This window comes from Amaranthus tricolor, chromosome 9 (genome assembly GCF_026212465.1).
Source record: "Amaranthus tricolor cultivar Red isolate AtriRed21 chromosome 9, ASM2621246v1, whole genome shotgun sequence".
Classification (NCBI taxonomy): domain Eukaryota; kingdom Viridiplantae; phylum Streptophyta; class Magnoliopsida; order Caryophyllales; family Amaranthaceae; genus Amaranthus; species Amaranthus tricolor.
The window spans coordinates 23,980,792-24,006,036 of NC_080055.1; the positions used below are offsets into that span (position 1 = coordinate 23,980,792).

Here is a 25,245-nt window from a genome sequence, read left to right on the forward strand (position 1 = left end):
ATTTTTTTTATCTCATTTACAATTTTATTCCATTTATCAGGTAAATTACATATCTTTTTATCTCATTTCTCCTTTTACACAAATTCTTATATAAGACGATTTTACCGTGAGACATGCCTTATACTTGGGTTAAATAGCTCAACTCAATAATAAAAACTTTTAACTTATAGACATCCTGTTTTAAAGTCATCTCACCGTGATAGTCTCATACAAGACGGACTGCTCCTTTTGTTAGTTTGTATGAAATATATAATTGTTGCAAAAGTCACGAGACATACAAATGATAAGATAGAATGGCAAATATGGCCACTTGGAGGTGATCCGTCTTGTCTATTTCATGAGCAAAAGAGCCAATTGGTGACCATGTCGAAATGAAATAAAGAACCTTCAACATATATACAATACAATAATAAAAAAAAGCTAGATCATGGTTACCAATTGCAACTTTCAATAGCAATTGTCATACTACTATAAAACCCTTCATATGTCCAGATTCATAGAGTAAAAACTCTTTCTCTTCGATTCAATTTCTTTTATTTACTTTTTTTTTTTATTCAATTTCAATAGAACAGAAAGAGTAAAAAAAATATATAAGTAAGTATAATGATGGAAGAAATGTACTTAGATTATGTATTAGTTCCAGCAGGATTATTAGTGCTGGGCATATACCATATTTGGCTTCTATTTACCATAATTAGGCGTCCAACAACAACCGTCATTGGTCTTAATTCTTTCAGCCGTTACCAATGGGTTCACCATATGATGAAAGTTAGTCCCTTTTTTCACTTTTTATTTATTTATTTATTTACTTATTTTCCTTTTCATTTGATAGAAGTATATTTTTGATTATGATCTACATTTTTGAAACGATAGTATGTACGAAATTTTTTTGTTGATTTTATCGTTGTTGAAATGATTTGGTTTTTAAAAATGTAAAGGATATGTCCGCGAGTTTATTTCTCCCATCTTTTTTTTTCAATCTAAATGATGTTATGTTTAAGGTTAGATGTAATGTTAGATCAACTTTGTTATCAATCATTGAGAATAATCTCAATATGTGAATTGTTTAAAAAGTTTGATTAGAATTTATTTATTTTGGGTAAACGAAAAAAGAGGAGAGTTGGGTGAGAATTGAATTCAACCTTACAATGTAATTTATGCGTTACTCATTGTTTATATTTTTGAGTTTGCTATTAAAGGTGACATTTTGTGAGGAAAAATGTCAATTTCAGTAGTAAATTCAAATGAACGCAAGAAATATTTCTTATTTAAGCTTTAATTTGTTTGATGATATTTAAAAACTAAATTTAATTAAATTAGGTGTATATCATAATTTTTGTTGTAATATTTGCCAAAAAATGAATCAATTCTAAAAGAGATCGTAAAATTAGAAAAAGTGTAGCTTTTTTGAAATAATTAAATCGTACATTTCCTTTCAAACAATTTTAAAAATAAATGAATTGATCATTGGACATCACCATTAGTTTTTTTTTAATGAATTGTTAGGTTGCATTATCTATTTGTGGACATACTCTAAAACTTAATGCATCAATTTCATATTGTAGTCCCGATTCTATCATCATAAAAAGATACATATAATAAAATAACTAAGACAAATAATTGTTACGTTGTTGTAGTCAAGCATACATCACGACATATGCAATTAGTTTTGTTAAGATTGCTTGTAGAAGTAATATATAGTACTAAAATATTTGGAATGGATGCATAACAGTAGAGATGGCAAAATGGGCGGACGGGTGTGACATATCCTCTGTCATATTCATACTCATCATCTACCCATCTCTATGACAGAGAATCACAATTACATCTATAAAATTGTAACAATAGCTAGCACTTCAAATATTTTTCATAAGCAATTCAATTAAACAATGTAGTCTAGCAACTTCAGTAAGGCGAGTATCAATAGTAATCAAACACATAATCTCTTATTACATTAACTTCTAATATTATATTTAGAACTCAAATTAACTAAAATCTTGACATAACGTGCAGGAACCAGGAAAAAACGGAGTATTGGCAGTACAAACCATACGAAACAACTTAATGGCATCAACACTATTAGCAACAATAGCAATAACACTAAGTTCCCTAATTAGTGCCGTAGTTAGCAGCTCAAACAATTCTCTAATTTTCACAATCCACACATCCAAATACTTCTCAGTATTAGTATGTTTCCTTATAGCCTTCTTCTGCAATATGCAGAGCACCCGATACTACGCTCATGTTAGTTTCTTGCTCAATGTACCTTCGTACGAATGCGAAGATCGACAAGAGTTTATCGAGTATGTGGCCCAACAATTGAACCGCGCTTGCTTATTTTGGTCACTCGGCTTGCGGGCTTTTTACTTCTCTTTTCCTCTTCTTTTGTGGATATTTGGGGCTATTGCTATGTTGGGTTGTAGTTGTTTGATGGCTGTTTTGCTATATTTCTTGGATACTGCTAGCTCTTCTCCAAGGTTTCTTCATAGTCGTGACTTGTTTGAGAATAAGAATCGTATTGCTGATATTGAATCCGCTGCTAATTCTGTGTAAGTAACTATTGTTACCACTTAATTTTGCTTAGACGTGTTTAACGGGCCGGATCAAGGTTGGGAGGGTCAAAATTTAAATGGTCCGAGTCAGGGCGGATCATGTCAAAAGTTAAACTGACCGAGCCGGGTCAAAACCCATTTAAATCCGACTCTCTTTGACCCATTTTTTAAAAGTTAATAAAATAGTTTTTTTATTATACTTTATGACCCGTTGGGTCGATCCACTTATGTATATAATAATATCTTTTAAAAAAAAAAAAAAAAGTGCTAAAATTTTTTTCGCAATTAATTCTTATAATTATCCGACCCGCCCTGACCCAACCCTTTACACCAAGGCCCGTTATTGACCCGACCCGCTAATGACTCGTTAAAATATGACCTGACTCTTGACCCGTTGGATCGCCCCGCCCCGTTGAACACCTCTAATTTTGCTACATATAGTATCTTATCAACCCAATTGAAACAAGAAATTTAAAATGCTAACGTACTGTTTGAGAATTGGTACTCAATGGTGGAAATAATAATGGAATGTTAGTGTAATTTGGTAAGTATATGTCTCGATAAATTTAGTTATCATACTTATTTTTCTTCAAGAAGCTCATTTTGTTCCCAAAATTCATTCTATTACATTACCAATTAACATGTGGTATTATGTGGTGATGAAAAATTGTGGATAATTTTTTTTTTCAATGATCAAGCTTTCATTATCATGGTAATAACATGATACATATCATGAAAACTTACACTATAAATTATTCTCATTACCAGTAATTAGTACCGTTAATCAAATTGGCTGTAATAGTAATGAATCTTACTTTTACAATATACTTGGAAAATTTAAAATGACAAACTAATGATGTATATTTGTCATAATATTGCTAAAATCCTATATATGTGTCAACACGAAAACACCAAATTCTACTATATACTAATTCTTTGCTTGAAATATTTATATGGTTTCAGGCGAAGTATTTGGTCAGAGGACTCGAGTAACCTACAGTGTTCGTTATTGGAAGGCACTAAACCAAATTCTATTTCTGATATTGTATTGCCTTCTGGTAGATAAGATTGATGATTACTAGATATTGTGCAACAATTTCATATACTTTCTCCATTTCTGAAATACTCGTATCCTAGTGATATATTATGCGAAAAATGTCACTATCAGTAGCATGTATAATAAAGTGGAAAAAGTACTAGTATATGCAAATCCAATGAAGTAAAACTCCAACTAGTACAGTTTCCGAAGATTGCCACATTTCACATTAGAAATATTTTTTATTAAAAGGTAGGCCGAAGGAATAGTAGTACTTGTTCTTCAACTGAGATAAGATAAAATATGATTCTCAGATGAAATAATTAGATAACTGAGATAAGGAATAGTAGTACTTGTTCTTCAACTGAGATAGTATATGTATTTTTTTTATCTTTAGTCACTAATAAACAATTTATGCGATCATAATTCAAATTTTTCTTCCCTTATATTGGTGTAAAAAGTATGCGAAATTGTCAATGATAAACTGACTTTTTATTGTTGAAAATAAATTCATCTATTGTTTAGTTTTGAATAAACTCAATTAATGTAATAATATGTATAATTGCTGAAAATAAATCTAATTATTTTTTATTTACTTTAATTGCTTGAGTTGCAAAGAATATATAAACAGTATTATAAACAACAAGTGAATATAATTTATTTTTTGCATACCGATTGGTGAATTTGTTTAAAAAGAAACACCAACTACATACATTCCGATAATGTTAATACCATCTCTAACTTGCATTATTATAGTGTAATTGTAAGACTCACATGAGTACAAAGACAACGGAAACGAATCTAAAACCTTATCTGAAAAAAATATTATTTGCTCCAACAAAGACAAGACTTGATTCTTAAACATAAGAGTATTGTAGTACGTAAAATTTTAAATAGTAATACAATAGGATGATCATGGATCGAGTCCATTCATACTTGGATCCAGACCCTAAAAGTATGAAAATTTGGACTCAGACCAAATACCGTCGAATTTGACTGGTCTAGGGTCTTAAACGGATCCTAAATGAATCTTATTAATACTATAATGGGTTTATAGATTGTATATAAAGCTAAACCGAGTCTAAATAAATATAGAATCATGTTTAGAACGAATTTAAAGTTGATTTTGAGTTGTGTAATATAATTAATCGGATATAGATAGAGTCTAAAGAGAGGGTCTGAGTTGAATCTGGGTCTGAATCTGGGTCTAAAAACCCTTATTCTATTTATTTTTAGACACTGAACCGAACTCAAAACCTATAAATAAGAAGGGATTTAAGGTGGGTCTAATATATTCTTGGACCCATAACTATCTGTATTCTATATTTCTATACATGACTTTGAATAAGCAAGTAAATTGACAGTTGATTCACACTAGGGCGATGCGATTATGTAGAGCCAAGGGAAAGTACATCTAATCTAACATCTGTTTTCTCATATCTGTACCATATGTAAGCAAAAATTGCAACGGTCAAGACTCAAGAGTATAAACTCTAACCGCGTCACTATTGATTGTCACACCACCTTTTAATTCGAATTTTTCTATTTATGTGCTAATCCTAAAATTTCGACTTTTCCACGTGATATACAATTAATTTTTTAATCCACGCAGTGACATTGGCCTTTTAACATTCCATGTGATAAACACAAGGCCGGAATTTTTTTTTTAACTTTAACATAATGATATTTTTTTTAAAAAAATTGTCGTGATCACTTTAATTGATCACATATTTCAAATTCAGTTAAAATAAGTACTAATTTAACCAAAAACTTAATATTTTATCTACCACAAGGAAATTTTGGATGTTAAAGTTCACCACGCGAATTTAAAAAAATTTCAACTCTTTTAATATCATACATATAATTTAAAATTTAAATTTTATCATTTTTTGAATCGTTTTTAAATCTTTATGCAAAGTTTTAATTTAAATATTATCATTCATAATCATGTGAGAGATCGTCTCTCGATAAGATGACCTCGAGAAGCCTATAGAGAATGTTTGGCAAACAACTAGTAGCTGGTAGCCTAGTAGCCTAGTAGCTAATTGCATTGACTGATTTGACCTGTTAATTTTATTGACTGTTCGACCAGCTGATTTTGAACCCGTTACTATGAGTAATTTGTTCAAAAATAAATTATTCATAATAATAAGCTATTTTAACTAAATAATTTACTAAACATTAGCATTAAATGGCTTGACCATCCAATCCTCTATTTATATCAATATAAATTAAAATTGACTAATAAGCTATTTCGCCAAATGCCAAATAGAAGAACTAAAGCAATGTATAAGATGCGCCCGGTTTGATAAAAAAAAAAGATTGTTATTTTACTCCATGTCATGTGAAACCAGGCCCGATTCTCATCTTTAACCAACACCTGAGTTCGACTTATTTGATGGATTTAACACTGACAAATTTTGCCCCTTTTTTTGTTTCATCCTTTTCATTCCAACCATTACCCAGATTCCAAATATCTACTATTACAATCATGCCAAACACTCGCAATTCTTCATCGCCTACTACCGCCGAAGAAAACCTGTAAATCTCTCTACCTTTCCCTCTCTCTCTCTCTCTCTCTCTTTCGCTCTTTCTCAATCTCTTCTTTATGGTTTCAGTTTTCTTCTTCGATATTTTTTATGCCATAATTGATGCGTAATGTTGTTTTTCCGAATTTTATTTTTCAAATATTAGTCTTTTTTTGCATTGATAGATTACAGAAATTGTCAAATCCATTCATCGGTGTGGTTAATTTTTGGTGCAATTTAAAATTTGATGAAAGTTAAATTTCTCTACTACGCCAGTTTTGTTGTTTAAAATGGAGTGTAAAAATTGATATTTATGTAAATAAAATTATTTTATTTAGTTATAGGTTATTGTTGATTGAGATTTCACCGAGATTGATCTTTAGCTTGTTGGTTAAGCGCAATTATGTGTTTGAACTTGGAATTGTAACTTGTAAGTGTAGGATTTGCAATTAGTGTGAATTAGGAAAGTGAGCAAATTAATATGAAAAACATCTATTTAATTTAAGAAGTAGTGGCTTTATTACTTTATATAATATAATTTGCAATTTTTAGTTCAGCTATAATTGTTTAAATCAAGTAGTGAGCAAATTAGTCTCTTCAAGTAAGATTTTAACCGTAAAGACTAAGTTTACAGTATACCTTTTGACTAAATTTTGGTGCCTTTCTCTGACTTTGATCTGTTCTTGTTAGGTTCTTGGATATACTGAATGATGCTCCTTTAGCTGCGCATCGAAAGCCTACCAGGATTTATGGAAGTATATTCTATTGTTTCTTTTTGGCAAGTGAACTCTACTTATTGAATTTTTGACTTATCAGATCAATGTAGACATATGATACAAAAGATGTCTTCAGTTAATTTTGAATTAATGAGTTACCAGCTAATTTTTGAATATCTGTAATGACAAATTTCTTCTAATTTTTGATCCTGTTCTATATGAATTTATTCTAAAGAAAAATCTACATGTATTTATTCTAAAGAAAAATCTACATGCCTTTGGTTCAAAGTTAAACGATTCATTGAGAACGTTGTTTCATCAAAAGTTATCTTTGTTAGGCACAAAATCACGACAATGTAAAAGTAGTGTTTTTTAAACTCTATAGGCTGTTGGTTGTTTCAAAATCCTTGTAAAGCCTTTGGAACTCTTGGAATTTTAGACGCAATAAATTTTGAAAATACAAAAGTACACACCTTAATCTGTTGATTGGATTGATTCTTAAAAACATTTTCTTATTGCTATTTTGCTAATTATAAATCCTAATTTGATGTTACTTTTCTTAGGCAGGTTACGCCACCGTTGGGATTGGAGCCCCATGGATTTTTGAACCTCTTGATGCCTGGATCTCACCACTTCTTTGCAGTTGCAATGTTATTCTTTTACTGATCACAGGTACATCCAAGTAAATTTATCTCATATAGGGCTATATATGTCATCTTGCTAAGAATTGTTGAATTTGTTCATCTACTTGGTCTTTTGGCTGACAAGATATTTCTTCATTTCCTTTTTATTAAAATTAGCCATAAAAAAGTTTTTAAAATTTTCCTTTCTAAATTTATTTAATAATTAAGATGGGTCCAAAGGTTAACTATAAAATTATTGTAAAACAATGTAAAATTTATGTCAATTTTTCATTAAAAAAAAAAAAACTTTGGAGATCTAAGTTTATGATCAATACATTCCACATGGGCCTTACCCTATCCTACCCGAAGGGCTAAGGGCTCTAAAGCCCCTCCCTACCCTCCCCTACCCTATGAATACTTTTGTTTTTCTTATGTTCTTAGTTAAGGACTATTGGGTGTAGAAGATGTGGTGCAAGAAGTTGCAGCTTAAATGGGAAATCAAATTCCATTTTTAGTTAAGGTAATATTTGTAGACCCAAACACTCACTTTACATAATTATATCTTGAATATGAATATTAATTATCGGGTCTATATATGGGTTTTGGTTATTGGTTGATAATATTCTAAAATGAATGTTAGTGACTACAGTAGATAAGGTGCATGACAAGGAAATTGGGAAATTGGGGTTATAGAGCCTAGTAACAAGGCACATGCACAAGGCACAAGTACGAGGCTTGTGCCTCATTGAAGTTAGGCGCCCTGTATGAAAAGTTTAAGCAAAAGTGTTCAAAGTTTTTCTGTTGAGCTTATGATGTGCTTTGGTGCGCCTTTTGGTGTGCTCTGACTTTTTGTACCTCAAGTAAGCCTCTGATGCCTTAAGTGCACCTCTTCAAAATGTAAATTATAAAAATAGCAATTTGAGGGTCCTAAACAAATATTAAAAACCATCAATTCAGGCTATTGGTTATTAAAAAGCTGAGAAAGGGTCAAACTTAAGACCTTTGATATTGAGTGGCTTGTATTTAACCAATAGGCTAGCAGTGCAATAGAGCATACACTTCAGAAAAAGTCATAAAATGTGTAAAACAATTTTACTTGAACTCATTTTTTGGTTTTTGTATGGTTCAGTTAAACCCACTAAACCAATACTAAAGCCGCCCTTGGGAGTAAACCTTCAAATAAACAAGCTTTAAGCAACCATGAAATAAATATGGTTTTATTTGCTATCTTGGACAAGCTCTGTCAAGTGCTTTCTTTCTTTTTTTTTTTTTATTTTTTTTATAGAATTATATACTCTTTGTTCAAGCTTGAGCTTTATAGATAATGAGTTAAGCAAATTTTTCATTGACAACAATCACTTTTATCATGTTGGCAGGGATCTTTCAACAATATCTTGTGTACCAAGTGCAGAAGATACGATTACAGGTACTATGCTGATCCTTCCCTTAGCTCCCCATTGATGAGAGTCCTGTTAAGGTATTGTGTTCACTTTATGCCGGCCAAAAGATGTAATAGAGCGATAGGAATAGGAAGATTTGTATTGTTTTATAGTTTTGTTTTTGTTTAAATCAACACATCTATCAGAAAATTTGGATCCTTTTGTAAAGAATGGATTTGTTGATCAGTATATAAACATTATTTTGTTTAGACTTCATAGTTCTCTTTATACTCTTAATTTGTGAAAATTTTGACATCTTATGCTACCTTTTTTCTTAAATGTACAAGGCGACTTATTTTTTTGTGTGTTCTAATTGCTTATCTATAATTTTTGTTAGGGTTACTACATACTCAGCCAGAAGTTGAAGCATATTGTTCGTCTACCATTTGCAACAATTTCATATGGTATGTGTGCATGTCTGGTGTTGTTTCTTGAAGATCTGCTAACGCATTTTGATCTTTTTATTCTCATCTCTAGCTGGCAATTTTTTTTAATAACAATCTTAATCATCTGGTCAATTCTGCTGACTACACCAGAATGCCCAATATTACTTGTAATTCTTTTCGTTTCAAGACTCAACACTTTAAAACTCAACATATTCTCCTTAGAAAATATAAGCAAGAGTGATTGTTCTCTTGTTCATGTTCATGTTGTGCTACTGATTGCCTAAATGGTAAGAATGTTACGACATCAACAATAAAGGTATACATATAGATGTTCTAAAAGTTCCATTGGAGACAAATTGAGTTAGAGGATAACTAATGTGGCCTCTAAGAAGAAGAATTATGGAGAATATAGGAAAATGGTAGAACATAGTAGAAGAATACATAATAGAATGAAGAATGGGAGAGGGAGAGAGAGAAAGTGAGAGTTGTAGAGAGTATTTTTTGTTATTTCTTGAATTCCAAAATTTAACCCAAAGCTTTTTTTTGATAAATACTGTTAAAAAACTAGTATTATGTGCCTAGCACATGATTACTAAATCTTCGATAACATTCCACCCCTTTCAAAAAGATTTGTCCTCAAATCTAGTCTAGAACTGAAAATTCGAAGGATAAATGAGTGCTCAAACAAAAAGAGACCAAAATTTCTAGATAATGCAGATGCAATAAGAAGGGTAGCAGTAAAATTCAGCTAAGGATACTGTAAGAAAATCTCTTTGGCAAGTTGCGAATTCAATAGCTAGTCGTCAATGCTTCGCAACAACATCCTCAAAGGTTTGCTTGAACTCAAACATGGTGCAGAAATAGAACCAAATTCCATTAATGCTGTCGTGTTGCTTAAGCAAAAGTAATTTGATTTTTGTATCACATCCTTTTAGAACATGCATGCTTCACATTCTTCCAATATCCTCATTTTTTCTAGCCATGATGGAACAACAAACAATCGGTATATGAATGGAGAACAGTAGACTTCATTATAATAATGGACAGTGAAGCCAACATCAATGCAACTGCTTTTCTAACTTCAAAAGGGTCAAATATGTGCCTTTCTCGACTCTTCAAATGAATAAACACTGGATTTCAGATGCTGGCTCTGGAGAATACATAAGTACATGACAGTCTAAATCGAAACAATGAGCTACTTGCTCTAACTCCACACAACTTGGACCAACTGTCCTAATGACCATCAAGGTATCAAATCCAGTATGACCTACATTTGACTCAAGGTCTGCAATAAAAGACATCTTTCCAGGGTGAAATACAAAGACCAAATAAGCCCCCAAATCTAAGAAAAGTTAGGTTTAAAATATGCTTTACAACTTGCATAAAGTCTATCATTGCTATCCAAACTGATCCATCATTGAACAAACAATACGTTCCCCAACTTTGTTCTCTATAGTCAAGATATGCATCACATTGTTCTTTCAACTCCATTTACATAAGAAATCTAGTAAGTTCATGAACATTTCTTATGTTATTCAAGCTTTTCTCATTATTATTAACTTCACCATTGGACAAAAAGAGTTCTAATTGATGCCGTGGTTGATAATGAAACCTTCAATATTCACATCAAGAACATTATCATTGGATAAAGAATTCTTAATTGTCTACCTTCAATAACTTCATTAAAAATCTTTATTGTTTGAAACTGTTGAACTTACTTGAATGGTAGTTGATTAAAGCATTTTTCCAAATATCTCCAACGCAATCACATAATTATTTTATTCGTCATTTGCCACAATAGTTTTATATTTGTCACAGCTTTGCTTGCATTTGTGCTCAACAATTGGCTTATAACGCCATTTGCACAATCCCTTATCCAACTATCAAAACATTCAACAATCAAAAGCTTTTTAAATGATTTGGTTATCTTTAGGTTGTGAGTTGGTTCTTCAAGTTGAAGGGTGTTGTAAATATCAATACTTCTCATGTTGTAATGCACGTAGAAGCAAGAACTAGTTCACAAATGAAATATAAAATTGCCAAAACTTAAGGATTTGACTTCAAATTTTGTTGAACAGGTTGTGTGAAAAGTATTGATAGTTTCACTTTCAATATAGAAGAGAAGGATGAAAGAAGGGTTTTGTTGCTCTTGATAATAATGTTAGAGGACAATCAATATGACTTCTAAGAAAAAAATATCAAGAATAAAGGGAAAATAATAGAAGACAGTAGAATTAGACATAGAGAGAAATGTTTTTTTTGTTGTTTCTTGAATTCCAAAATTCTGTAAAAAGCTATTATTGATACAACGAGAAAACTACCATTATTTTCCTAGCACATGACTACTAAATCTCCTATTATAAATTGTTTGGGTATATGTGCATTAATGGAGATAAAACTCAGAACAAGAGTGTCTTTTGGCAGAGGGTCAATTGTAGTCTATCAGTGAAGAACAAATGACTTAGTTTACGTATTATTTTACAAATTTGATCATCACAGAATACTGAAATGGTCATTGTTATACCCACCTTGCAGTAACCTCCAAATTTCCAAAATTCAGTCCTCTTTGTCATTTAACTATCTACTTTCACAATCCTAAGTTACGAATATGTCATAAAACTTGAAAACCAAAGGAATTAATGAGAAGTGAGCTTATTATTTTCTTAATATACAAATCTCTTCTCCAATTATCACATTTTTCATCTGAATAATTGTATGTGGTATTTGTCTTGATTAATTATCTTTACTGGTTTAAAAAAGTTCTGTTGAGTATGATGAATAGAGAAAGTATTTGAAGTGCTTACTAGTCAATGGAAAGTGTTTTAAACTAAGTTTTGGAATAACAAAATGCAAGATTCTTAAATTATGGAATAAATAACCAATTGGTTTATCGAAGGAACTCCTTGATCATTTTGAATTTGTAATATTGTTCCAAATGTGAGAGCCTTTTGGCCACAATATAGAAAATTCAAAGGGACAGTGGGTTCTGGATACACAAGTATTCTCGATATTTTATAGCCGTGCTCACTTTTGCCCTTAAATTTTATGTTTTTTTTCTGTTTGGTGATGTAATCTATGTTTGCAAAAGATTTAACTCATGGTTCTTGGAACAATTTTGTAGGGACTGCTGGGATGCTGCTTCTTGTGGCCTGGGAACCAAAAATTAGTTTCTTGTCATCGTCTGCAACACTTAGGTATGCTTGATATTCAACTTGATGCCTGTTCTTTAGGGCTTCAATCACTGCATAAATTCAAAAGTGTTGCTAGTGTACAAAGCGTCCCATAGAGCTGACATCATCATACCAATACTGCATGTCTAGTTTTCTCAAGAAAAATTTTCCCTCCAAAATGAAATGATGATATCTTTTTATTATTTTATATTTATTTCATGACATTAACTACACAATTATCCACGTTGATTTTTTTAATTGATTGAATATTTAGTAAGCTTTTTTCAATGCTATTGTTATTATTACTATATTTGTATATTTAATTTAATAATTATCCTATGAAATTAATGACAATAGCAACACTATATTTTTATTTTTCATAAATTAATCAGAAACAAGTCTTGTATGAGAGTGTCTTTTAATGAGATAAGCCTATTAAATTAACCTATGTCTCTAATTCTTTACTTCAAAATTGTAAGTGATTACTTTAAGGATATAAGTGATCACTTTATGACTATAAAAATGATCATAAGACTATAAGATTGTAAGTGATCACTTTAGGGTTATAAAGGATCACTTTAAGACTATAAAATGTTCACTTTAAAAATATTAGCGATCACTTTTAAGGTTATAATTTGGCACTTTAATTTCGTAAGTGTACAATGGGCCAATCCAATAGAGATGATCTCACCGTGAGATCGTCTCATTTGAGAATTTGTGTATTAGAATTAACTATTAAAGTCGTGCACCACACGGTTATTATATAGTTAATATCTAAGAATATCGACGTGTATAGCAACAGAAGCATATGCCATTATTTACATTTGTATTTGTTATTCTGCTTTTGTTTTTGGGTTATTGGATATAACTTTTCTTTATTAAAGAGTTGCACTTTCAAAATTGGTTCATTCTTGATAGATCACAGGTTCCAGCAATTGGTTTTTTACCCATTCATGTGAGCTTACGTGCTTGATAAAGTTAGTCCTGCACTATGTTGGAATTTGGGGAGATACGTTTTATACACCCTTGTTCTGGAAAAGTGATATGATATAGCTGACTCTTTATTGAGCACTATAAGACTATCTGAGTGATAGAACAAGAAGACGAAGCAGGGAAGTCTTCACATAAAGAATTATAGAACAAAGAAATAAAAGAATGGGTTTGTTTTATTACTGAAAATTGATAAGAAAGTAAACCTTCATGTGCTTCCAAACTCCTAAACAAGACTAATTTCTTAATTCTTCACTAAACCAAACTCAACCGACCCCTACACCACTATATGTATACAGAGGATCCCACAAAACAGAAACCAAAACTAATTTTAAACCATAAACCAAAAGACCAAACTACCCTTACTAATCCCTCTTCATGTTTGGTTATGTGAGTCATATCATTGGCCATTGCCCAAACAACCCTGTCCTCCAGGTGGGTAGATTGTATCTTGGGGTACGGCAATGAATGGAAGTAAATGTTGCTCAAATTGGGCGAGAATCTCTTGATTGTATGATGTCATTATGTGCCGTATCTTCTTGCTCAGAACCCATATCCATGAAGCAACTTGCTATGGAATACTTTTCAATAAAACTGAAATTCTGAATACAACACTGTAATTTTTGGAGTTGAATGAAGAATTATGAAAATTACAAGCCCAACTAAAATTAAAAGGATTGGTAGCCATTGAAAGGCCTTGTCCTCCAGATAAAGAAAAGTGGATGGATGGGCTAGGTTTATGAATTGGGTAAGAGACAATAATCAAAAATCTTAACAAGTGGGAACCATGCCTGTATCTAGATTGAAAGGAAATGTCGCAATTCTTGAATTTCTTTGCCTTGTGAATCCAAACGGGCTGGCTGTGTGGGAGCCATGCCTGAATCTGATATCAAATGATATAGATGACTCTTGATTGAGCACTGTAAGACTGATTGAGTGATCCATCTAGAAAGCAAAGCAGAGAAGTATTACTGTAGATAAAGAATTATAGAACAAAAGCATTCGAGAACAAGACTAATTTCTTAATTTTTTGCTAGACAAAATTCAACAGACCCCTACACCACTACGTGTACACAGAGGATCGCACAAAAGCAGAAACCAAAACTAATCTAAAATGACAAACTACCCTTACCGACCCCATTTCCTATTTGGTTACGTGAGTCATATCATAATATTTAGTCATCTGTTAGAGGTATATATAATTTTTATGTCCATTTATATTCTTTGTGTTTGCAAATTGCTCGTGAATGTTGATAAATGTAGTATTTAACCAGCATTTCAGGGGTTTGTGGATTCAGAAGTCCCCCCCTTGATTCATATTCAATTGTCAGGAACTGACAGTGAGTCTTACTTGACTGCTTTATTATGTAGTGCATCCAATCCAGGCTTACTCTGGTTGTTCCGTTCTAGATTGGAGTCTTAAAGAGATTTTCAGGCTTGAAACTCATTCGTGTTCAATAAAAGATTTTGTTGGTTTTCTAGAAGAGATGTAGATATTTTTAAAGTTGCATTTTATGCTTTTCTTCCTCTCCCTCTGAAATCTGGATTCTGGTGGTCAACTTTCGGTCATCATAAGTAAATTAATCTCAATGTCGATGAAAATTCTGGAAAGAACCATTTGAATTTTAATTGACCACCAGTGGTATAGTGGTTAGTATTCTTTCCTGAATGACTATGATACCTTTTGAAGTATGAGAGTGGACTGCCTCTGATGATAGAAAACTTTGGATAAAGAAGAGTGAAGACCTAAATATTTAGTAGAACAATGTATCATTAGAAGAAATGTTAGGACTTAGCAGTAACCAACTCTGATTTTCTGCAGTCAAACTGGAGCGAATTTTATTTTATTTTATTTTTTTTTTTTTTGAGGAGAACGAATGTAATGTCTAGATCAGTGACTTCTCTGTTAAGTGATACTGCTAAAGTCTTGATTGTTTTCATTTTTATTTAGGAACTAAGTTGGGACCGTGTTATGCACTATGCTTCCTTCTTAAATGCCAAAATATTAATTCATCATGGCTTTCTTACTCTTACCTGTCATGTTTGCAGGATTGTGATGCTAGTTGAAGTAATTATTGCTGGCTCTTTTATGACTGCCTACATTAGTAAGTATGCTTCTCTTTGGGCATCTCTTTGTTTGGGGGTGTGTTTGTGTTGAACTTAGCTGAACATAAGTATGTTTTATATTAGCTGAACTGAACTTTATACACTCCAATTCAACCTTGTAATCAAGTTTTTAATCACAAGAGATCGGAAAGCCATCCTATATAGTTCGGATTATTCTTGTATGATAGTTGCATATTTTTCTAATATTTTGCTGAAGTGAGCTCAGTTAAAGTTGAAACTTGAAACTAAACTTATTGGTTACTGTAAGAACAAAAAATCCTGTTTGCTTTTCTTCCCTTGCAGCAAACACACTATGTTATTCAGTTCAAAGGATTTCAACATCTTGTAGGAATTTTCTCATATCACACACTTGTGTGCATGGTCACTCACTTGTTGTGTGGGACAACACTACTCCAGTAATCATATTGTTTAAGGGGAGATCTAAGCTAACTAGTTGATGGAGCAATCAAATTTTCTGCGAGTGTTACTCGAGACGATTAAAAATAATAAAGGAAATTTGTGTGGATGTTGAGTTATTTTGGTTCACTTGATATAGTTTCCAAGACTTTGTTCATCAAGAATCTTAATATCCTTGCTTTAGCTTAGTGCTTGTGCGAATGAGTGTTATTTTGAGTTGTTCTTCTGCAGAATGGATTACGTGAGACCGTCAGACTGATAATTTAACCTGTTTATCAGGCTATGTTCACCAATATAATTCATTAAATTCTCAGCCAGATGTGTTAAAATCATTATACACTCCACTTCAACCATCAAGCTCGCTGGAAGGTTTAAGGTAGGACAAAGATAAAATGCTTGATGTTTCATATGGAGACACTTGAAAGTCTGAGATTGATCTCTATTTGGTGGAACAGGTATCATGATGGAAGGCTTTCTGATCAGCAAATGGCATTGCTGCAGTACCAACGAGAAAACATTCATTTTCTTTGTGAGGAGGTAATTGTATACTCATATCCTCAGCCTTTTAGTGTTAAGTTTTACATACTCCCTCCATTCTTCCACAATTTGCCTCGTTTTCTAATTGAGTCCTCCCATTTATTTTCCCTTGTTTCCTTATTTGGAAATTGATCATACCACTTTCTTTTAATTTCTTCCATACATTTCAAACTCTCCTTTAATATCGTTCACACAATTTAATCTCTCTCTTCTTTGAATACCAAATTTCGACCTTCTCCTTAAAATGTCTCATTTGTGCTACACAGTGCAAATTCATAGAGATGAACGATTACATAGCTATTTCATCTGTGGTTAAGGAAAATACATTTAAGTAAAGGCTGATAGTTTTTTACTATGATTGGATGTTTTATTAATTATAATCAAGCTTAGATGGTATTTGCCAACTGCTTATCTGGCTCTACACCCAAGCCTTCAAGATCAAACTTATTAGAAATTTATGTTGGTAATTGGAGCTCTAGACAATCTCAGGATTTTGATTCTGAAGCTTTTTTAACTAGAAGAATATTAGGGACAAGAAGTCCAAAGGAAACCTTTGCATGTTTTTTGCTGTGACATTATATGGCATAACAAAGGCAAAGAAATGATTTGGTGTTCAATAATCATCATCATAATTGCGGTTAGAAAAATTATATTTGAGTAGCTGCTACGTGTCTTGCAATATGCTACATTCATTGTTCCATAAGGTTTTTTCTTCATCGTAGTATATTGTATCATAAACTTGAACATATGAAGGGTAGAATTGTACGAAATGAACCTAACCAGAATTTTAATTTGCAACCTGCCTGTTTGTTATCTGAAAATTAATTGAAAAAGTAAATTGAGACAAGTTATCTAATAGACATGATATTCACCAAAATTACATTGTGATCTAAAAGGGTGAATATTCGAACCGAAAGATAATAGATGTTTGGATAATAAAAACGGACATGGACTCGGATTTTAGTAACCCAAACCCAAATTATATCCAATGTTGATCCAACCAAGTCCGAGTTAAACCCATTGAAAATCAAAGTCGATCCAACGTTTAAAACTCATAAGCGAATTATGATTGACTCGACTATTAACCGACCTTGACCGAGACTGAGCTCTTGAATTACCAACTCGAATGGAAATTTGAACCAATGTTAAATCAACGTGGAAAAACTTTAAAATGGTGAAACACAACTCATTTTGTAACCAACTTTATTTTGACTTGAACTAATTGTGAATTATTTGTCTTCAATTCAAGATGCATGTGTTAACTAACCCATATATGACCCGAGTTAAAAGATGTGTGACTTTGAACCCATCAAGTGCTTGATTATCTTATATGTAACCCAAATTAATTATCTGATAATTTTTGCAATATATTTTGTTATTTGTTTGTATGAAATTGTGTAACATTGCACATATTTCTTTTATTGAATTTGACTAACCTGATCTGTATCTTCTACCTCGTTTTTTAAACCGAGCATGTACAACCCAAAATCAATTATGTACTGAGCTCATTCTTATATGAATCCAATTTTGACATGAACCGACTCTAAATGAGACCCAACTCGATCTTTAACAACCCGTACCTGTTTTTGTTCAGAACCATAATATTGACTCTAAATTTAGACCTGAGGTTACACCTATCCAAACCTAAATCGAATGGAATTTATAGCCTACGGAACCCTAAAAAAACTTGAATGCACTCTTATGGAGGGTTGTTGAATCACTATCATTCTGCCGTCACCGTATTGATGTTGTAGTGCACAAGAGCGCAAAATCATCCACATTGACCGTAAAAGCTGTTTTGCGAACATTACTGTTGTGACCAAAACCATATGTTTTCAATATGCTCACTGAGTAAATACTAATGTAGAATTTATGTTAGGGTTTGTATTTGCCCTTGGTGTGTTTATTTTTTAAGTTTTTGAGGCAGCTAGAGTATGTTGTAGATTTCTGTTTTTCATTTGCTGTTTTAAACTCTAATTACCAAACAATGAAGCTAACAATAGAATGTATAATTTATACCAAATTTCATACATTTTTTTGTTAGAAGAATTACTAGAAAATGTTTCTCTGTAGATTTTGCGGCTGCAAGAATGTTTGAGCAAATACGAAAGATCTGATGATGGGATTGCTCCTCAGGTAATGGGTTGTCACGAGACTTCAGCTTTTCTTTAATTTAACTTCTGGTTTGAATATATTCTTGGCTTTTTTCATTTTATAGGTCCACACTGCATAGTCCTTTCCATGAAAATGCTTTTATTGCAATACTAAGTTGAATTTTCATAACATATACAATTACTTTGTGGAAACATGTACTGAATATATTGAATCTATGTGGCCGCAGGCCTGCATAATACCCCCTTGGTCCCTCTCATTTTGCACCAGTTGCAAATAGGTGAACTTTAATGGAAATGGTTGGAGAGTTTAACAAAAAACGTTTGGAGGATAGAAATAAGTGGTTAAAATGGAGAGAGAGTATAAGTTTGTGGATGAGATTAAAAGTAGGAGAATGAGACCATTGCCAAAAAAGAAAAGGGTGCAAAATTTGTAGGATAAATTAAAATGGAAAGTGTTGCAAAATGAGAGGGACAAAGGGAATATCAGAAAACAACAGTATGAGAAAGTCACCTAAATTAGTGTAGGCTTGTTATGAGCTATCCTAGTGTGCTCAAGACAATCAGTCTAGTGAAGACTGATCTGCTTTTAGCGTAAATCTCTCTAGTAAAGTGTCAAATTATTTGAGTTTGGTCTGTCATGATAAATGTTTTGATGAATGTGGAAATATTGACAATTGCCAACACGATGCCTATTATCATGAATGATAATACTAAAAGGTGCTAAGATGAAATATTATTTCAAATTCCATGTTTATGTTCAAAATATATATATAAAAAATGTGTTGCATTTTGGTAGCAGCTTTAACTAGTGAATCTGTTTATGAATTTAACCTGTATTAAGTAGCATCTTCATAAATTGGGTTTGGTTAATCATTTATCATCTCAAAGGAGATCGGAGCTTGGTGGTGTGTTTTATGATTTGGTTTAGAGGAAAGCCATAGATTTGTTTCTTTATGGATTGAAGTGCCGAAATTTCCCTTGGAAGGCATGATGTACATAACTTTCTATATGTTCTCCATACATCTAGGGCCCAATATGGCCCTTATTTTTTTGATTCGAAAATTTATGTGTGTGGAGTAGGGTTTACCAAAATTCATGATCCTCCCATCGAATTTTGATCTGGACCGAATTGATCTTTAATCGGAGATCATGTCATATTATTTGGAACATTAATCGAACTCTTCTGAAGAGAAGAAAGGAGAAATCCTAGGCCTCTTGATTGAAGGGCATGGTCCAATGTGCTTGTAAATTGTGGGGTTTTTACTTGTGATTTGGCCTTAGGCCTCTGAAAGAAAAACCCGAGGCCTTTGAATGGAAAACCTTGTGATTGGGTTTAGGCCCAAATATTATAATCTGCACTAATTTTCTTACTCAAAAGTAGAGGGATGATTAGGTTTTTGTATCAAATTTATTCTCACAACGTCAAATTTATTGAGCTATCCCTAAGGTATGACTTTCGATTTCGGACTTTATGATCTACGATATTGGTAACCATGGTGTGGAAGAACCCTTTGATTAAGTACTAAGACTAAAACACTCAAGAAGCCAAATAGTTGGAATTAGGGCTCAAGGGCTAGGAGCAGACTGCAAACCCTCCCTGAAATATGTGAATAAGATTATGACAATCAATGTAGAAGAGTAATTTTCTTTCTTTTACTCCCTTGCCTTACTATATCAAGATTAGTGGTTGATTGTCATTTGTCAGAGATTATTGTCAGTATTTTGTAAAAAGCTTTATTTCTCTAGAAACCTGTCATGGTTTACGAAATTGTTAGTTTCGAAGATAATAAAATGGTTGAGATTCTGAGTTTAGATTAGGAGGTAGGAGCTGATTTTTAACCTGTGGAAGAAGTTGCAAGGCTATTGCATGTATTTTGGAGTGTCATACGACCAAAAGTTCTTGTGTACACCTTAGGTTCACAAAGGATGATGCCTGCACTGATTTAATTGTGACCAGTGAATCCAAGGCCGTCTGATGCAATAGGGTGTGGTTAAAAATTGGATGGAAGATGATAGAATCGTAGAGTCTCTGCCTGAAGGAAGAATAGGTAAGAGAATGCATGCCTTTTGATTTCCTTAATAATTTTATTGTGAAATCGCGGTTCATGTGTGGATGAGATTTGAAGATTAATACAGATAATTTAACCAGAATGTGTGACTTTATGTCTGAGCTGCAACAGCATATATTTAGGAGAAAGAACATCATTATTATTTCTGATGTTTCCAACTTGCCAAAGACTATTTTGCAACAAAATGTGAATGCCAAATCCTTAATTCCAACGATATGGAGTTGGCTATATGAATCAAAACAAATCAACATGGGAAATTGTGGCCAACAACAAAGAAATAAGAACTTGTATTTTTTTTTTGTTAGCTCTTTGTGAACATTAATGGGGATCGGTCCAATTTAGACTTCACCCATATCCAAGAATCCAGCTAGAGCTTTTTGTCAAAACGTGAAAAAAAAAACTTGTCCTGTGGCACTTTAGTCTGGCAGCAGAGACATTTTTTTTTTATATACAAAAACAATTACTAGTTTCCCTATGTATTCTTTTTTCTTTGCTCTTATACTACACAATGCAGGATTAATATCTTAATTACTTCATTGGCAGGTTGACCTAGCCCATCTTTTGGCTGCTCGTGATCAAGAACTCCGAACACTTTCAGCTGAGGTAATGATCAATCATTTTTCATATATTTAAATTGTTATGGTACATCTTTGGTTAAAATTAACAGAATCAAAAGCTCAAAAATGTTTTTTGGCTGAAGGGATTAGTAAATAATCCCATCTTGCTAGCATATAATAGTTTCTTGATAGATCGGACCTGCAATTTTTCTTTTTTTTTTTACAGACATAATTCTTCCTAAATTAAGTTATGTTCTTCCCTGAGTTTACTATTTGCATTCATGGGGGTTAAGTAAGTCAAAATTTTGATGCTCTTTTACCGCCAAAAAATATCATGATTTTGAAAAGGCTTCACATGAATAACATACTTACAACTCATAACAAACTAATAACAAACTAACAGAAAATATTGCAAAAAAATTTTTCGGGCTCTTTCTAAGGCTCTCAAAAGTCTCTTGTACCCCCAGTGTATATTTCCATGCATGACACTGCTGTCTACATTATTGTGATCATCATAAATCTTTGCAATTGGAGCTAATAAATTGCTGTTGCAATTCAGATGGATCAACTGCAATCTGAACTACAACTTGCTCGATCTTTAATTGCTGACAAGGATGCTGAAATTCAACGTGTTCGCAACACAAACAATCAGGTGAATTTGTACCTTTGTTTACTATTAATGTTAAAATTATTTTGGTTATAGTCATGGCATTTACAATTGATATAAAGATCTAATAAATAGAAGTACTTATGAATTTGAACCAAATAAATCTTATCATTGGCAAGCCCTCTTTCACATCCTTGCTTCATACCAGAGGTCTCTAAATTTCTTGTAGTCCTTAAGATATTGATCAGATTCATCCCTAGTTTAAAAGTTGTGCAGTGAACAAGAGCCTTGGAGCCTAGGCTAGAGTCCAAGGCACTGTCTTTTCCTAAGTGGCGCACTTCTGGGGCGAAAAGCTTAAAAATCAATTCTAAAGCATTTTTTATATTTAAAAACAACTTGATATTCATGTTATAACTGCATAATACATCAAAACATCCCTTATCATTCCTTAAAGCCACGTCTAAACAATGACCATCACATCTATCATATTTTATAGCATGATCCAGAGCTTCACATGATCTCCTAGAAGCTGACACGGTATTCATTTGCTTAAAGTTTCAATTATTAACTGAATTACAAGCTAGGAAAAGAAAAAAGACTATAATTTAATTATACCACAATGTAAGGACAATTGGTTCAGCGAATTAAACGCAGAGCTAAATAAAAAGACAACAAATATAAAACCTAATTTAAAGGAGAAGATAAGAAGATAAAATATTATTAAGCCAAGGTATAAAATAGCGGAAGAGTGTATACAAGAGAAAAAGATCCAGAAAAGAACACACAGAAGGAGAGAAAGAAGAACAAAGGAGAAAGAAGAGAAGATCCTAGAGGAAAAAACAAGTAAACAAAGATTTTAAAAAAAATCTAAAGAAAATATCTACAGATCCAAAAGAAAGTATTAGGAGATCCGGTGAGGACGAGGCAAATGTAACTTTTTTTTAGGGTTCTTCCTCCTGTTGTGTCTCTTATAAAACTTTTCTTCTCTCTTTGGAGATTTTTTTGTCTCTTGTTCTGATTCCCACTTTGCGGCCTTTTTGCTGCTTCCATTTTAGATTTTCGTTTTTTGAACCTCAACTTCTTCTTTAATGGCCACCCACTAAAACATAAAATGCCTTATAGGCCCTTAGCACACAAAGCGCATGCATGTGGTCACTTCTTCGATTTTGAATCTACTAGTCTAAGAATAGTTACTAACTTCTTTTTGCTCAAGAGGCACGCTTTTGATAGCTAAGGATTCATTTGGTTGTAGATTTAGATTTGACGTTAAAATCTAACTAAAAATTAACTAACTGAGAACTTAAAAAAATAGTGATACTACACTCTCAACTTCTAAACTTATTGAAATATAAAGACAAAAACTCAATCAAATAAAGGAGCAGATATACTCAAGTCTTATAATTTTTGACTACTTTTTATATTTTTTTGGGATATGTACTACACTTTTCTCTTTATCTGTTGTTTTATTGATCCTGAATTTCTGTGTGTATGTTTTCATTCTCGATGGAGGCAACTATATTTAGTGCTTTGGTTAGTGTACAATAGTAAAATGACTCGATGAATCATGTAGACTTCTTATATATTTGAAGTTCCTGGTGATGTTTGCTACTAAGGATGAATTGGAAATAATTAACGTCTTTGTTTTTACAAGGGTAAGGTTGCGCATATTTTACTCCCCTAACCCATGCATTCTCCTGCAACAAAGGCAGGAAAAGGTGTGTTCTCAGGAATGTGGATTTAAATATATGGAGTGGAAATCAGTTCCTAATTTGAATGTATGGCAGACAACTTGGCATTTGGAGATTAAAGTTCTTTGAACTGTAGTTAAATAATGTCTTTTAAATTTAAAACATCATTTGACAAATGCCAAAAATATTGTAATATAATTATGAATTTTGAAAATATAAGGGTTGCATACCTCCAAAAACCCTCCCCTAGTCGGGTGGCAGTGCCACTGGGGATATTGTTCATGTGTTGGTTACCTTAGAATTTTCAGTAAGCTTTGTTGCTTACTGCATGCCACACTTTAAATTTACTTGCATTTTACTGGAACAGTATATTGAAGAGAACGAACGTTTAAGGGCAATTCTAGGTGAATGGAGTGCACGAGCCGCAAAGGTAACATCCTCCCTTTGATCATAATTCAAGATATCATTTACCATGTACTGATAGGAACCTTTCATTATATGTACAGCTTGAACGTGCATTGGAGATTGAAGGAATGTCGAATTTAGATTTGCAGAAAAGAGTTGCCACCCTTAGGAACCAATTAGGTGAACATTCACAACAAAGCCAACAGCATTGAGGTTGAAGGCTTCTGATTTAAAGCTTTGTAAATGGTTTGATTTTTCAATATGTACAGACATGAACTCTTCTTAAGGTCTCCCTCCTCTCAGAATTATGTAATTAACTGATGATGTACAGTGTAGTTTGTGGTTTAGCTACAAATTATGTCTATTTGTACTATTATTTATTTATTTATTTAATTTTTTCATTTCAATCTAAAATTGCTTAAAAATAACGGAGCAAGGAATTGAGGCGACCTGATAAACATAGACCATATCGTAGTATTCGTGCTATAGTAGCCAATACAGACCGCAGACCATAATGTCGCCTGGACACAGCCGCCCAGACTCAACTGTAGATGGTTTAAAGCTTTGTAGATGGTTTGGTTTAAAGCTTTGTTCCACATGTATGCAGAAATATTTGTCCGTTGGGTTGGCTTTTTTTCCACGTGAAGTACAAGTGAGTTTTTGTTGTTTGACGTTTCTTTATGATGATGTGCAATTCTTGAAAAGCTACGACAGTAGGGACCTGAACTCTTTTTTAGAACAGTATGCCACCTTAAAAAGGTATATAGACTGTTGACATAGTTGTTAATATTTTCAGACTAAAAGTTCTAGTGTAGAAGTTTTGCTCCCTTTCATTTTACCTCCAATTGTCTTAGAATTCTTACATTTAAAAACGTTTTCTATTGTGTTTATCACTTACACATAAAAATACATCACTTGCTATATTATAAGTATTCGATCTTTATGATGTGCAATACTTGAAAGCAATGACAATAGAGACCTGAACTCTTTTACTAGAACAATATTTTCAGTAGTTATAGTAGTTAAGTTAATATTTTCAGACTATTAAATTCTGGTAGAAGTTCGGCCCCCTTTTACTATATATACAAATTTTGCTATTAACATGTCAGCATAATAACTATCCATACGTTTTTATAATATAAACTTAGACATTTTATTGAAAGAAAAACTTTGTGAACAATAACAAATTGTTGTCTTAGTGTGTTTGTACTTGCTCTTGACTGACCTAGTTTGCCTCCTTCTTAAAGCTTTTTCGCCTTACTGCACTTTACTAACTTGATTCCCATAGTCCCTGTGGAGATGACT

The 25,245-nt window shown here is 32.5% G+C and overlaps 2 protein-coding genes across 5 annotated transcripts; both read left to right on the forward strand.

Annotated features, from left to right (window-relative positions):
* Positions 1-288: 288 nt before the first annotated feature.
* On the forward strand, positions 289-4,097 carry LOC130824187 (uncharacterized). The gene is made up of 3 exons (XM_057689084.1): positions 289-768; positions 2,014-2,549; positions 3,516-4,097. The coding sequence occupies exons 1-3, from the start codon at positions 604-606 to the stop codon at positions 3,616-3,618; spliced, it is 804 nt and encodes a 267-aa protein (XP_057545067.1). The 5' UTR covers positions 289-603; the 3' UTR covers positions 3,619-4,097.
* A 1,851-nt stretch (positions 4,098-5,948) lies between these two features.
* LOC130823168 (protein FIP1) lies at positions 5,949-24,351 on the forward strand. Of its 4 annotated transcripts, none has more exons than XM_057687791.1 (14): positions 5,949-6,129; positions 6,807-6,871; positions 7,400-7,504; positions 8,832-8,881; positions 9,232-9,298; positions 12,402-12,474; positions 15,490-15,545; positions 16,243-16,339; positions 16,419-16,500; positions 18,574-18,636; positions 21,227-21,286; positions 21,800-21,892; positions 23,903-23,965; positions 24,042-24,351. In XM_057687791.1, exons 1-14 carry the CDS (start codon positions 5,987-5,989, stop codon positions 24,150-24,152), a joined length of 1,128 nt encoding a protein of 375 aa, XP_057543774.1. In that variant the 5' UTR covers positions 5,949-5,986; the 3' UTR covers positions 24,153-24,351. The 4 variants fall into 4 exon arrangements, with proteins under 4 accessions (XP_057543774.1, XP_057543773.1, XP_057543775.1 ...); XM_057687790.1 differs by having other exon boundaries at positions 5,951-6,129; positions 6,807-6,898; XM_057687792.1 differs by lacking the exon at positions 5,949-6,129 and having other exon boundaries at positions 6,802-6,871; positions 7,396-7,504.
* Positions 24,352-25,245: the final 894 nt, after the last annotated feature.

Excerpts from the sequence above, each read along its gene's own strand:
- LOC130823168 (XM_057687790.1), top strand. The coding sequence starts at position 5,987 with ATGGATTTAACACTGACAAATTTTGCCCCTTTTTTTGTTTCATCCTTT. Across the intron at positions 12,475-15,489 it reads TCATCGTCTGCAACACTTAG|GATTGTGATGCTAGTTGAAG; the intron begins GTATGCTTGATA and ends TCATGTTTGCAG. Across the intron at positions 21,287-21,799 it reads TCCGAACACTTTCAGCTGAG|ATGGATCAACTGCAATCTGA; the intron begins GTAATGATCAAT and ends GTTGCAATTCAG.
- LOC130824187 (XM_057689084.1), top strand. The coding sequence starts at position 604 with ATGATGGAAGAAATGTACTTAGATTATGTATTAGTTCCAGCAGGATTA. Across the intron at positions 769-2,013 it reads GGGTTCACCATATGATGAAA|GAACCAGGAAAAAACGGAGT; the intron begins GTTAGTCCCTTT and ends CATAACGTGCAG. Across the intron at positions 2,550-3,515 it reads GAATCCGCTGCTAATTCTGT|GCGAAGTATTTGGTCAGAGG; the intron begins GTAAGTAACTAT and ends ATATGGTTTCAG.